The sequence below is a fragment of the Canis lupus genome, chromosome 8 (assembly GCF_048164855.1).
Source record: "Canis lupus baileyi chromosome 8, mCanLup2.hap1, whole genome shotgun sequence".
Classification (NCBI taxonomy): Eukaryota; Metazoa; Chordata; class Mammalia; order Carnivora; family Canidae; genus Canis; species Canis lupus.
In genome coordinates this window covers 36,945,068-36,960,485 of record NC_132845.1, presented here as the reverse complement: position 1 = coordinate 36,960,485, position 15,418 = coordinate 36,945,068, and the positions used below count along the sequence as shown (strand labels likewise).

At 40.1% G+C, this 15,418-nt stretch overlaps 1 protein-coding gene and 1 long non-coding RNA gene across 2 annotated transcripts; both read right to left on the bottom strand.

Annotated features, from left to right (window-relative positions):
• Window positions 1–2,745: 2,745 nt before the first annotated feature.
• On the bottom strand, window positions 2,746–15,412 carry LOC140638170 (ATP synthase F(0) complex subunit B1, mitochondrial). Its single transcript, XM_072834989.1, has 7 exons — window positions 15,160–15,412; window positions 14,805–14,841; window positions 10,662–10,807; window positions 8,631–8,794; window positions 8,105–8,230; window positions 4,273–4,452; window positions 2,746–3,047 (listed from the first exon to the last, which is right to left on the bottom strand). Exons 1-7 carry the CDS (start codon window positions 15,197–15,199, stop codon window positions 2,970–2,972), a joined length of 771 nt encoding a protein of 256 aa, XP_072691090.1. The 5' UTR covers window positions 15,200–15,412; the 3' UTR covers window positions 2,746–2,969.
• On the bottom strand, window positions 11,303–14,798 carry LOC140638172 (uncharacterized). The gene is made up of 2 exons (XR_012035344.1): window positions 14,224–14,798; window positions 11,303–14,075 (listed from the first exon to the last, which is right to left on the bottom strand). It is a non-coding gene; the product is annotated as an uncharacterized lncRNA (long non-coding RNA).
• Window positions 15,413–15,418: the final 6 nt, after the last annotated feature.

Genomic DNA, 15,418 nt, shown 5'->3' with positions numbered 1-15,418 from the left:
TGGGGATCAGATCATATAGCATCTTAAAAATAACAGTAAGGATTAGATTCTAAATGTGATAGGGCATTACAACTTTTAATGCAGGGGAGGGAAAGGACTCGATTTTTATTTTATAAAGCTCACTTTGGCTTCAGAGGATTGTTAAAAGGGGTGCAAGTGTGACAACAGAGAATCACAGTAACCCAAGTGAAACATGGCAGCTTGGATTAGGCAGTGGTAGGAGTGGACAGATTTGTGACAAATTTTGAGAGTAGAGGTAACAAGACTTGCTCATGGACGGATAGAAAAGTAAAGGGATTATGCTCCTGGTTTTTTGGGCTGACCAACTTGGGTAAATGGTGGTGCCATTATCTGAGATAGAGAAGACTTAGAGAAAAGCAGGCGGGGGGTGGAGACTAAGAGATATTTGAACTTACATTTGAGATGCCTGTAAGGTATCCAATACACGTGCAGACAGTACAAGTGAGGGTGAGTAGTGTTCTGGAAATTATGTAGGTCTATTTCCTCACAGTCTTTCAATCCTTTATCACGACTGTAATTTACCTTCTGTCCCTGCTGTTCCTAAGTACTACTCTAAGAGGGGCCACCAAAGACTTTCAAGCTATGAAGTCCTCTTAATGCCCCTGAAAAAGTGGCTCTTCTGATACAGAACTCTCTGCTGTCTTGAGTTTATGACACTGTTCTCTTCTGGTTTTCCTCAATAACTGGCCATTTCTTCTTTTGCTGAATCCTCTGCCATTTCTCAAACACTGATGTTCGTTCCTTCATGGCTCTATACTTAGCCTCATTTTCCTTCCTGAATCATTAGTTAGTCCTGTACCCCAAATCACAGGAACAATACTAATACCTGTTCTCTTCTAAGAAAGCTGTGACTCATATTGATGGTTCCCTTCTTCCATAGGCACAGTCAAGTCTCACTAATGCTGCCTTTAGTTAAGGTCTTCAAGGTCTTTTGGCTTGAATGATCCCAGAGCCAAACTAGCTTTGCCTCTCTGTAAACTGTCCTCCACTGTTGAATTACTTTTCTGAAAAATCTAGTCATTCTTGTGCTAAAACCTGTTCACTGGCTCCCTTCCTCAGAACAAAACCTAACTTCAGAGCACAGCATTTAAGGACCCCAATATATGTCCTATTTATAGTTCATAAATAACTTCTTGAGTTTCAAAAATGCTACTCTCTTACATTAGCTTTTCTTTTTTTTTTTTTTTTTTACATTAGCTTTTCTACAATCACAAATGCCACTCCTTTCTGGACCCACCTCTCACTCTTGGTGAACCTCCTCTTTCAAATGCCAGCTCAGCCTTTCTTTTCTGACCTGTCACCTTTCTGCTCTCTCCATGTTTTACTGATGTTCAAGGACTTCTTGAGATTAGTCTTTAAGTATTATTCATTCAGGTTAACATTTATTAATACGCTAATTATTGTGGTGGTTTGTAATGTGTCAAGTGTGTTAGGCTGAACTTTCCAGAATTCTTGTCCCTGAATGTTTTGGTTAGAGCAAGCATTCAATTCTTGAGCAACTTTAGAGGGCCGGTGTGAAGCCACAGCTATTTAGTAGCTCATACATGTTAATGCTGATGTGGGGCTCACCAGCTGTAGCTGAGCTTGCAACTTCTCAACCTTTCCCTGGATCATTCTTCAGCTTTTCTAAACTTTGGACAAGGTATGTGTGAAAAAGGACTGAGACTTTTCCAGGAGTCATACCATCAAAGCCAGAGGTAATAAAAATGACAAGGGTTTCAGTCTGTGCTTGTGATTTCTACTTGTTCCCATGTCTCCCACTTTACATCCATCTTCCCTCTTTACAGCCTGCCCCGTGGACTTCAAGCTGTTACATCAGAAACAAAGGTTAACAGCCTTGCAGAGCCATGCTTGACCAGCTCCCACAACAGCATCAAGTCCAATCCCATATAAGCCTACTTAAATTACTATACCCTAGTAGTTCTGCTTCTCTGACTGAATGCTGACAGTTACGTACAAGAAAAATGAGGCTTGTGAAATGGTACTTGTCATTATAATCTCAAAGCACCTGTGCTAGAGTCTCTATTGTTCGCATACTCTTATGCCTTTCTAGAATTTTGACTTTCTAGGAGGAAATTTTATCTCCATATGACCAGTGCAGGATGGTACTTAGCACAAATTAGGCATTTATAAATCCTTTGTGAAACAAATAATTTGGAACACCTCTATTAAAGTAACAATAAAGATGTCAATCTGATTTCTATAGCAGAGGAATACATTAGCTATCAATAAATACTGACCCGAAATCGACTGTTACATAAATTAAAATCCTAGGAAGTCAGTGAAAACAGCAGTTATCCAAATGGTACACATTTCCAAATATTTCCTATTAAAGTCGTCCTTTGTGTATAAGCATATCCTTATAGAAATGCAGACAAACCTATGGAAAGGCAGAGTTTTCTGACTTTAATGCTAGACTCTTTACGATAATTTTATGACACGTCAGGTTCATGATATTTTCTATGACATATTACTAAAACAATAAAACCAATGTGACTTGATACACATTTTCTTTAGTTATTTTAAGATTAATAAAAAGCTTTAAATTTCCTATTACCTGTTAGCCAGAAATAGTTTACCACTGAATTATCAGTTCAATAATATGTTTAGTTTTTAGCCATATGTTAAAATAGTTCAGAATATTATGCAACTTGAAAAATCTAGTTTTAACTGTCACTTATAAAGTGCAAGATAGTAGAATTAATTACAAGTTTAAGCTATAACTTGGTAATCTTAGCCAACAAATTTTATTAAAAGCAAACTGGTCTTTCAAAAGTGATCATGGAACTCAAAATACAAGCAAGAAGGATGAAAAACCGCTCACTGGCAAATAGATCATTTTAATTTTCTCACTATATGAAACAAACTTTTCATTTTAGGAAAGGTTAACAGAAAGATGTCACAGGCTAGTTAATTGCTTCTAGCTCTCTCCACCGGGATAGATGCATTTAGAGAACTGGCTGTGATTGAGCCTTCTTTGCAAGCAGCTTTAGATCTGCAATACACTTGGCAATTGTCTCCTTTTCCTGTGACAAGGAAAGAGAAATCTGTTTAGACGTCTCCAAATCACAGAAGGGCACAAAACACTGTAATTCTAAAGGATACCTCCTAGAAGATCTTGAGATTCCTACACAATCTCAAGATGACATAACAGATTACTAGGAATATTTTATGTACCACAGAGGGATGCAATTTATTCTAAGCAAATCCAGGGAATTAGTTAAAAATCCCCTGGCTCACAGCTTTTATGAGTGAAATCTATATAGAACGGGAAGCCAGATGCTGCTATAACCACGTGCCAACGATGTTAGCTTGCATAGCTAACAGCTGCTTGAAAAACAGCAGCCTAACAACAATCACAGAAATGTCAAGAATAAAAATTTGTCTCTTATTTTTTTTGTGTTTTCCTCAATTCCTAAGTATGTTACTTTTATGCAAAAGAATTTACTGGAGGGATCCCTGGGTGGCGCAGCAGTTTAGCGCCAGCCTTTGGCCCAGGGCGCGATCCTGGAGACCCGGGATCGAATCCCATGTCGGGTTCCCGGTGCATGGAGCCTGCTTCTCCCTCTGCCTATGTCTCTGCCCCACCCCCCTCTCTCTCTGTGTGTGTGACTATAAATAAATTTAAAAAAAAAAAAAAAAAAAAAAGAATTTACTGGAAAAAAAAATCCTTTAATTGTTGGTAGACAAAACACTTCTTCTAATCCCTGATGATTACAACAGAAAATGGTCATAAATATCTACATACTCTATATATTTGGGAGAGAAATCAAATCATAATAAAAAAATATATAAACTTTAGAAAAGGAAAACAAATTTAGGTGAGTAATAAACATTTCTTTTCTGTTCAAGACCAATGATGTAAGTGGCTGGGAAGAGGAAATGGAATAGAGATCATGGAATTAGGAAATGAAAGGGACTCAGGAATAACTTTATCCAGTCTATTGTACAGAGAAATGAACTATGTTGGTTAGCATTTCCTAAGTGACAGAACTTGAATATAAGTGTGCCACAGTGTTCTCAACTGTCACTGTCTCTGACAGCAAGAGACCCTTTGGTGACCAAATTCTGAGGAAGAGGAAGGCCACCAAGGTAGCTGTGCATTGTTCTGTGTTCCCAGAACAATGAAGCAGGGCGACCCCATCGTCTCTAGGCTAATGACTCCTTGCCAGCTATTCCTATTGTACCAGAGCATCAGCAGAGGTTTGTGAGAAGTCAATACAATTCCAGAAACTTCAGGACACCATGTACCTGCTGGGCAGATATGCTCTGCACCACATGCTTCTCCACCCAGTTTATCATGTGTTCTTGTTCCTTTCGACGCATCATATTCTGCACAGAGATGTGATAGTCTAGGCGATTCTTCACTTCCCTGTACACTCTATGCAGCCGTTCCCGGTAAGTGAGCTCCAGTGCCATAGCAATGTTATTCTGAAGCAAAATTAAGAATTGATGAAAAAGTCTGCATCGTTGAAGGGTCACTTCCACTCTGCGATTCCGCCGGTTAGAATACCCCACCACTTTCTTGTACTTTATGCAAAATGGTTTTATTTAATATGAATGGGTAAGAGATACATGTGCTAAACAAACTCTGCTAGGATGTGGTAAAAATATATTTAAAAGTATACACAGTGGGATCCCTGGGTGGCTCAGCAGTTTAGCGCCTGCCTTCAGCCCAGGGCCTGATCCTGGAGACCCGGGATCGAATCCGTCAGGCTCCCTGCAGGGAGCCTGCTTCTCCCTCTGCCTGCGTTTCTGCCTGTCTTTCTCTCTCTCAGGGTCTCTCATGAATAAATAAATAAAATCTTAAAAAAAAACAAAAACAAAGTATATACAGTAAGTTTCTTCCAGCCCACCCAAGGCCACCATCTTCCTGTACGTCCTGTAACTCCCTCACAGAAATTTTCAATAAACAAAATACAGGTATAGGCAGGTATGCACATGCACACACACATCACTTTTACGAATTATGACATAAAGACCCACCACAATTTTAAGTTACATTGAATTCTACTATACTGGTGTCCCGTAATCCAGAGTTTATTTAACCAAGCTCTATTAATACATTAGACTGCTTCAAATTTTTTCTACTAGAAATAATGCTACATCTGTTGTCTTTGCACTTATGTGTAAATACTTGCTCTAATAACATGTTGATTATCTACTATGTTCTACAAACTATGTGTCAATTTAGTCTTATAATCATACCATGGCATAGTTATTATTATATACAACTTCCAGTAAAGAAATTGAGGCAGATGCTATGGAATTTGTCCAAGGTTGTTCTATTTGTACAGAGCTAATAAAATGTGAAGCAAACCAAGATCTGAATACAAGGAGCCAGGCTATAAAGCCGATGCTCTTTAATTAACACTCACATTCCACATAAAATTGTGCTACGTCATTGTCCTACCAGCAACACAAATGCCTATCACTCCCTGACCAATGATAACTATAAAACCTTTTACTCTCTATTCTCATAAGCAGAAAAAATACGAATTTTAACTGTCATTATCTAAGAACATTGACATATTTAGAAATCATTTACATGTATTTATGAATGGTCTGTTTCCTAGGCTTAGTTTTCTACTGGGATATTGGTCTCTCCTAAAAGAACTACCCTTTTGTGTCATATGGAACCCACACATTCTTCCCAGTTTGTCATTTAACTTTGTTTATGCTAATTTTTATATAAAAAATTTTTGTGAAGTCAATTTAACAAATTTTCCCCTTATAGTTTCTGAATTTTTTAAATTTTTATTTTTAGTTTTTTTTAATTTTATTTTTTTTCTCTTTCAAGTTTTTATTTAAATTCCAATTAGTTAACATACAATGTAGTAATAGTTTCAGGAGTGCAATATAATGATTCGACACTTCCATAAATCACCTTGTGCTCATCGCAGCAAAGTGTACTCCTGAATCCCCATCACCTACTTCACTACCCACCCTCCCCGCCAAATAACCATCAGTTTGTTCTCTACAGGTAAGAGTCTGCCTCTTGGTTTGCCTTTCTCCTCCTCCCATGTTCATTTGTTTTGTTTCTTAAATCCCACAAGTGGAATCATATGGTATTTGTCTTTCTCTGAATTATTCTGCTTAGCAACTAATTTCTTTGCCTCCCATTACAATAAAACTCCTTGACAATTTTGACAGTTGTCTATACTCTGACTTCAATTTCTTCCCTTCTACTTTTTCTGCAAGCAACTCCCACCACTTTACTAAAATAGCCCTTATAAGGTCACCAACAACCTCCATGTTGCTAAATCCATGGCAAATTTTAGGCCCTTTATTTCTTGACCATAACAACTAGGATGACTACACACTGGAACTGTCCTTGTCACCGGTTTTCCCTCACCATGTTCTTGTCTTATAAGTGCCACCTGTCAGCTCGTGACTCCCAAATCTTCAGCCTGGAATTCTCCCCATAAATTCCAGACTCATATATTATGTAATGGTCTATACCACGTAACTCTACTTGGCTAATTGGCAGGCATTTCAAACCAATGCTACCAGACCGAAGGCTATTTCCAACAAGGCAATCAGAGTGACCCTTCAAAAGACAAGTGAGATGGTGTTACTCCTCTGCTTAAAAGCTTCAATGACTTTCTTATTCAGAGGACAGGTAAGAGTCCACAGAGAAGCCTACAAGACTTGACCCAATTTAGCCCCTGACCACTCTCTGCTTTTTCTCCTCCTCATCCATTTGCTTCAACTATTCTGGTCTCCTTACTATTCCTTGACCATACCAAATAAGCTTCCAGGTTTTGGGCCCTTGCAATTTTTCTTCGCTCTGCTGTAATACTATTTCCCCAGAAGTCCACACAGCTTGCACCAACATTTCTTCAGGTGTCTGTTCAAGTATCATATTAGAGGCCTCTCTAGACTGCCCAATAAAACTAACTCCCTCTCATTTCCTTTCCTAGTTTGTTGTTCTACATAGGACTTGATATTCTTTATCTGCTCAGTTATTTTTTTTTCTGTCCCCTTAACCCCTGGCTCGAAAGCAGACTCCATAAAAGCAGACTTTCTTTTATTCCCAAACACCTGCCAGAGTCTCACACAGGAAGAGCTCTATCACTAGTCACTAAATATTTCAAAAATAAGTAAAAATATAAAGACTACCATCTGATTCTTATGAAAGGGCTACATCTTCAAAAGTCAAATTTTGTGTGTGTACATATCATGTATGAGGTAGGAAGGATTCTCTGGTTGAAACCTAAGTATGTACAGAAAGAGGTTTTAAAGTTTCCTGAGATTTTTTAAACATTTATGTGCTTAAGAATCTTTAGGGATCAGTTTTTTAAAATCTAGATTCTTAGACAGTTCCTAACACAGGTTCTGAATCTACAAAGTCTTGGGCTGGGTTCGTAAACCTGCACCAAAGAGGACTGATACATGTGGTACTACAAACCACACTAAGAAATACTGGCCTAGATCCTTAATACTTCATATACTTTACCTTACCACCTCATTTTTCATTTCATATGTGCTTCTTTAGCATAAAATTTCAATTATAGGGCATCTCACTATAAAAGGCATAAAATAAAGCAAGGGCTCAAAGTAGGTAACAATGTGATTGTTTAAACAAAAATACCTGAGCATATTCCTAGAAATGTTTCAGAGATGAAGTATATTTTAGAATCTAATGATGCCTTGACCACAGTAAAAAAGCTTTACAGCTATCTGAATTTGGTTTGTGAATTGGAATCTAAAGTATCAGATTTCCTCACTGTAAGTATGTCAAGTAAGAGTTCCTCATAGCGAGTACATATGAAATGCACAGCATGTATTACACCTATGGCCTTAGATAGTGAATACCATTTTTTAGTCAGCAGTAATTTAATGACTACTGTCCTGTGTAGATCCAAAAATATGTTTTTATAACCTTTACTCTAATTTTAGAGTAACTATTTATCCACTTGATAGATATTAAATATCTAAATACTTGTAATTGCCAAACCCCACCTCTTTTCTAAATACTAGATGCTCAACATATTCAACCAATTCTCATAAAATTTGATTTTTGTTTTAAATGCACACAAGCGGGTTAATTTTATTTTCCTTAGAAGGTTCTGAAACCTACCCTCTGGACATCAAAAAGGTAATGGCGCTTTTGAACCAGTGCCTGCTGTGACTTCTCTGTATCAATTGCATCCTGGATCTGTTGAATGGAAGCCTGTTTCACCTCTTCTAGTTGGGCAATTTTTTGCTGCAATTATGATTTTACAACAAAGATCAGTGAAAACAGAGAGAGTAACAAAAATAGCTTCATTCTACGCTTCCTCAAAGTTATATTCCTCATTTGTGAAAATCACTCATGAAGAAACATATACTGGGAGACATGCACAAATCCTTAAAGATAATTAATTGCTCACAATAACTATGAAGTATCTTGTCAAATGAGCAGAACTATGAAAAAACTGGACAGTTTGGTAGATTTAAAAGTATTTATCTCAAATTAATAACCAACATTAACACTTATAATTTTAATCATCGTAATTAGGTTCATTTCTATATGCTTGTCCCCTAACATGAACATCAGAAACATCACTTGATGGTATGGATACTTTTAATAGTCTAAAATGAGAAATAAGGTTTACAGTTCTTACCTCACTGAGTTTGTCAGCAAATTCTCCAATAGAGGCACCATATTTTTTAACTACATAGATAAGCAACCCTATTGTTGATATGGCAGAGAAGGTCTCTGCAGTAATCACATATATTTCTTTGGACAGAGAATATAAGATAAGTCCAGTTCCAAGCACGTAGGGTCCTAAAAGAAGGAAAAATTATTTTATGATGGATATACTACATCTGAAAGGAAAGACAAAAAGTTCTACATCTGATTAGTTGAAGGTGTTATGTAATGATTTAAAGCAACTGGATTAAAAATAACCCTGTACTGAGGAGCAGTGTGGTAGCGCTGAAAAAAAGGATCTAGATCAGGGAATCTGACTCTGTAACACAGAAGAAACTGAATGATATAAATAATCTTTCAGTTTAGTTTCCTCATCTGTAAGATGGGAACAATACTTTCTTCACAGGGTGGATGAAACTGAGAAATAATGTATGTAAAGTGCCTAGTACAACTGCTTAGGTAATTTGTGCAAGACATACTATTTATTGAATGGGAACACTGGTAAGGATAAAATTTATCCGGTCCTGCCTATTTTTACTGAATAGGAGGAACCTGACACTAGAAATAAGCAAGCAAGCAAGCAAGCAAACAAAAATCCCCCCAAAGAAAGTAGTATGTATCTATTAGGATGAATCAGGATTCTCAATTCCTGTAACACCTAGTTATAATGCTTCAAATATAGCTATCTTTTTCTTTAACCAAGCTGTTGAGTTCTGAAAGGACATAAAACCATGATGTACATTTCTTTAGGATTTTCTGTTGTGCCTCAGAAGAGCTAGGGAAGGACAAAGCTTCCTCCTTAAGGCAGAATTTTACAGTGTCTCTGAGCAAAATGAATACCAAAGGATGTAACACAAGAATAAGGGTCTCAAATGTATTTTATCCAGTTTCCCATAAAAAGTTTCAATAGCTCTTTTAAAAATTTGTCTCTAATATATAAATCTTAAAGCTGAACATAAATTCAAAACTTTAAATGTGAATTTGCAAAAAAGCCTATTGTTGGTAATATTTTAATCACCTGTGGGGATCTGAGGACCCTAATGTTTCTTGCAATTTCAGTTACAGAAACCCTATTTTCGGTCACCCTCTGGAGGTTTAAAAAAACAAACAACCCTTGGCTTCCAGAATCCCCTCCTCACAGCAGTAGGAGGCACAAGAATTCGGAAGTAGGAACTTGGGTTTAAGGCCAACACATAAACTAGAAAGAATAAATCTCAGCCCATACTTTAGTTTCTAGTTCTTCTTGGTAACAAATATCTTACAGGACTGCTATGAGAATTAAATAATTTAAGTGAAAGCAGACTGCACTATGAAAATGTAAGATTGCAGAAGAGTGTATGCTTTATTAAAAGGAAAAAAAACAAAACAAAAACGGGCAGCCCCGGTGGCTCAGCGGTTTAGCACTGTCTTTGGCCCGGGATGTGATCCTGGAGACCCGGAATCGGGTCTCACATCAGGCTTCCTGCATGGAGCCTGCTTCTCCCTCTGCCTCTCTGTGTGTGTGTCTCTCATGGATAAATAAATAAAATCTTTAAAAAAAAAAGGGGGGGGGGGAACCCTGATACATATTGCCCAACTTCTGTTTTTACTTATACATACAATTTAATAAACCCTAGTTTAATACACAGCTCTTTCCACCACCTGGCGATATATTATACAGTTACTCCTTTCTATCCTGCTTATCCTATAATAGAATGTGTGTTCCTTGGAAGGCAGGCACCTCAGCTCACAGTCTATGCCTAGAAGAGGACTTGGCACAGAGCAGGCATTCAGTGACTGATTTATCAACAAATGGAGACAATGGTATAAAATCAAGTGAAAATCCCAACCACATTTACCACAGACAAATCAGGGCAACCAAATCACAACTGTTACATTGAACTACTTCCATAATTTACCTTTGACTTCATTTTTGTGCATACGCGGAAGAGGTAAGAGACCATCAAATCCTAGATAAACAAACTATACCGCCTAAATGTACTAACACTGGGCAAATGCTCACCTGTTACCCCAGTTTTGGGATAAAGGAACTGGAAGAATTCTTCGGGGATCAGGCCCAAACGAACTTTCCCTCCATATTCAGGAAGAGGGGGTACAGGTGCAAGACTCGGCTGCCCTGTGTGGAAGATCCTTGTCGCCTGCAATGCCCTAGGGGTAGCAATCACACAAATTTAAAGAGAACATAACGTATGCACAATTAGTAGAAAGAATGGGGATGAGGACTGAGGCAGTTTGCTACTGTCATAATGCAAAGAGAATAGACCAGGAATGGGAAAGTTAGGGTCTAATAATTAGCTGTGGCAGGCAAACAAGGTTGTTTTTTATAAAGATTTTACTTATTTATTCATGAGAGATACAGAGAGAAAGAGAGAGGCGGACACAGGTAGACGCAGGAGGTGGCTCCATGCAGGGAGCCCAATGTGGGACTCGATCTCAGGACTCCAGGATCAGGCCCTGGGCTGAAGGCAGATGCTCAACCACTGAACCACCCAGGCGTCCCGAGAGTAAAGTTGTATATAACTTTCTACCCAATCGATACTCAAAGCCCTTCTGTAGGTCTTAAAAGTCATGTGTCTAGCACTTTGTATGCTTATTAGAATTCCAATATATAAGAACATAGATTTTATACTCAGATTATCTGGCTTTATTATTTTTTTTTCAAAGATTTATGAGAGAGAGAGAGAGAGAGATGCGCAGAGACACAGGCAGAGAAAGAAACAGGCTCCATGCAGGGAGCCTGACGAGGGACTCGATCCCAGGTCTCCAGGATCACACCCTGGGCTGAAGGTGGCACTAAATCGCAGAGCCACCCAGGCTGCCTGATTATCTGGCTTTAAATCCTAGACCTGCCACTTGACTTTGAGCAAGTAGATTAATCTTTTGTAATCACGGATTTCTCTAGGTAGCGTGGGAATAAAGAAGGAGTTTACAGGGTTGCTCTGAAGATTTTAGGTAAAGAGCTTCAAATGGTGCTAAGCATACAGTAGAATATGTAAGCGAATACCTATTATATATTCACTGTGTTGTGAGCATCTTGATGGCAAGAACTTTGACTTGAGCATTCTCTGTGATGGGGTGCTAACTAACCATTGTGTGAAACAGACCTTTTCGGTGTGGGGTAGCTCTAATTATGTTCATCTTTAAATGTAACTGCTGTGTACATACTTGAAATCTCTATTCATTAATTCCAATTTCATTTTTCTGTGTAACACATAGAATTTCCATGTATCTGGGTTAAACATCTCTGTTCTCTCACAATCCTGACAGTTCACAAGAAGCTGCCCGGTTTTGTTTACTACAGTGAGGTAGGTATACAGAACTCAGCTCGAATTATTGTATTATCATAGACTTGTAAACTACTCTCATATTCCAACAGCCCAGGACTGCATTTTTAGCAGTTACAACATATTACCATTTCATTAAAATTACGATGAAATAAAGTCCTCATCTTTTTATTCACGCTGTCAACCTCAGTCTTCTTCAAATTCTCTATGTTTTTTATCCCCCACCTCCCCACTCAACCTCTATCCCTTTGCAAGGTAAGGACTTATATGATTTAATTGATTTTGGTTAGCTGCTTATCGTTTGAAGGTTATTTCTGCTTCCCTATGTTTTAGCTAGCCCACCAACTTTTGTAATTTGACAATCATGCTCGAGGTTCTTTCATTTATTTTTAAATTTTTATTTATTTATCCATGAGAGACAGAGAGAGAGAGAGGCAAAGACATAGGCAGAAGGAGAAGCAGGCTCCATGCAGAGCTCGATATGGGACCCGATCCCCACTCTGGAATCACGCTCTGAGCCAAAGGTAGGCACTCAACCACTGAGCCACCCAGAACCACATATTTAAATAGTTCAGGCCAAAATAAACAAATAAACAAATAAAATAAATAAATATTTCAGGCCAACTCAAATCCTCTCTTGAACTAGCTATCTTAATTTAAGCCCTCATCATCTCTGGCCTAAACTACTTAATAATCCAAACCCTGGTCTCTCTCTGCTTCTCAACAAATACCCCTTTAAACTTAGCTCCTCCAACCCGGGATCGAGTCCCGCATCCGGCTCCAGGTGCATGGAGCCTGCTTCTCCCTCTGCCTGTGTCTCTGCCTCTCTCTCTGTGTGTGACTATCATCAATAAATAAAAATTAAAAAAAAAAAAAAAAAAAAAACTTAGCTCCTCCACACTAGTGCCAATGCTTTTATAATGCAAATTTGACTTTAAAACTCAACAGGTTCAGGCACCTGAGGGGCTCAGTGGTTGTCAGGCTCCCTGCATGGAGCCTGCTTCTCCCTCTGCCTGTGTCTCTGCCTCTCTCTCTGTATCTCTCATGAATAAATAAATAAAATCTTAAAAACAAAAAAACAAAAACAAACCTAAAACCCAAAAAAACTCAACAGGCTCCAGACATCCAGGTGGCTCAGTGGTTGAGCGTCTGTCTATCTTTGGCTCAGGTCATGATCCCGGGATCAGGTCCTGCATGGACTCACCGTTGGAGCCTGATTCTGCCTTTCTGTGTCTCTCATGAATAAGCAAAATCTTAAAAAACAAAACTCAACAGGCTCTCCTGCCTACAGAAAACAAAATCTTTAACATGGCGTATATGATTCAACACCTGTCAGATTTTATATCCTCATCTTCCTTCATTCTCCTATCCTCTAGCCATACGGAACTATACATAAATAATAAATATATATATATGTATTTACACACACACACATATGGCTAAATATAGCTCCCCCCCTCCCAAAAAAAACCCCCAAAACCTGCCTCATGCTGCTCTTTCTGCCTGGTATGTCTTTCACTAAATGGCTGCCAAGCCCACCCAGCCTTCAGAACATCTCAAGCGTATCCTTTATAAAGCCCTTTCCAATCTTACATTCATTCACCTGTATGTCAGGTGCTAGGGGTATAGCAATGAGCAGTCAAGGTCCCAGGATTCACATTGTACTGAAGTTGTGGAAAGAGGAACTCTGAAGGGTTTTGTTGGGGCCTGGGGCTTATGTAATCCCTAAGGCTAGTAGAAGAATGGGCTGTTATGGGACAAGAATAGACATGTAAGAAGACTAGTTAAGAGACTACTGAAATAGACCAGGTGAAAACTGATGGGCGTTCATAGCAGTGGCAGTGGAAGAATGGTTAGAGTCCAGATATAATTTGGAGGAGACAGCCTTGCTGACATATTATAGAATGTGAAAACGAGGAGAAATTGAGTACATTCCTTGTATCTTACACTGTAATCATTTTATTTGTGACTCATTAAAATTGTTTACCTGTCTGTATGGATTCTTTTTTCTCTGATATGTTGGGAGCAATTGTAGCCTCACTTTATTGTGCACACAAAAATTAATCAGATGAATTAAAAGCCATTTTTTCAAGGCATAAAGTCATTATGTTTGGCAAGATTTAAGTCTAAGTCTGGAAGCAGAAAGAGAATTCCAAAAGAAATTAATAGGATTTATGGAACATTAATAACAGATGCCAAGACTAAGCACACGGTATATACTGAGCACTGTTTTCAGAATTTTACAGGAATTCAGTCTCTTAGTTCTAACCCATAACGTACGATTATCTCCATTTTGCAGAGGAGATCGAGGTCCCGCAGCTTGTTCAGTGGAGAAACCGGGCGTTACTGTAGCTTCGGCCCTTGCTCGAACCCGCTACGCTGGAGCTGCGACCTCTGGAGGTGAGCTCCACATACGCACGTCAGCCTCACTCATTTTTCTATCTGGTTATGTAGGTGGCAAGATAAATATTTACAGAATCCGTGAATGATTTCTCTGTAAAAGTTGGAATCTGAGAGAGTAAAAATAATATGCTTTCTGGTTTTACTTAAGGAAACTTGTTTTAGAAGCTCCGGATTCCCGCTGTAGCACGTAAGCCTAGCTGAAGGTCAAGGGCGGAGCTTCGAGGACCCCAAGCCTGGCTTCTAGTTTGGTCACAACACAGCGCTTATCCCCTTAGTCTTTGCCAGGGGACGACACGACAACGCTGCAGGCGGCCACGGAGCAGCACTGCCGGGATGAGCTTTAGGCCTTTCTAGATCACCTAACGAAGGGCGACTGCGGGCCTGCAGCTCAGAGGGGTCCCAGAGAGGTGCAGTGCGGCGCAGGATAGGGCGGAGGGAGGCGCTCTGCCCTCACTTACCCCGGGCCGAGGAGGGCTGCGTTCCTCAGACAGGGCGCTGCACATAAACAAAGCGCGGTCAGCAAAGTCAAGGTGGAGTCCGATCTGCCCCGTCCGCGCCCCAGCCCCCGCGGGGCCCGCCCGAAACCCCCGTCCCCGTCCCCGCGGGGCCCGCCCGAGACCCCCGTCCCCGCCCCCGCCTCCGCGGGGCCCGCCCGAGGCCCCCGAGCCACCCCGGCGGGGGGATTCCCACGCCACGGAGGCCCGAGTCCGCTGCGCCCTTCTGCACGCCCGCTCCTCCCACCGCTTCCAATAACCCTAGACGCGCCCCCTTGCAATCACCCTGACAATCCGAACCAGGGTGTAGGCCTCTCACCCGCTGCGGCGGCCGCAGAAAGCACCATCCGGCGCAGCATGGTCAACGAGGGTCCACGCAGGAGCCTCTGCGTCCCAATGACCCGGACCGGGCGCTCCGTCCGAGGCGGGAGCAAGATGGCCGCTCACAAGTCTCGCGAGACGAGAGCATTGCGCCCTCTGTCCATTAACTTTGCTTCGATTTTTTTTTCTCGCGATACGAGGCGTGGAGCCGGATGAATCTTTGGCCAGAGGGCGCTGCCGACGGCGGAGGGCGAGCG

Bases quoted from the DNA above. Each gene is read 5' to 3' on its own strand.
- LOC140638170 (XM_072834989.1), bottom strand. From the start codon at position 15,199: ATGCTGCGCCGGATGGTGCTTTCTGCGGCCGCCGCAGCGG. The intron at 14,842-15,159 runs GTGAGAGGCCTA...GTTTATGTGCAG, and splicing joins TTCTGCGGCCGCCGCAGCGG to CGCCCTGTCTGAGGAACGCA. The intron at 4,453-8,104 runs GTAGGTTTCAGA...ATTTTGCTTCAG, and splicing joins ACCTTTTTGATGTCCAGAGG to AATAACATTGCTATGGCACT.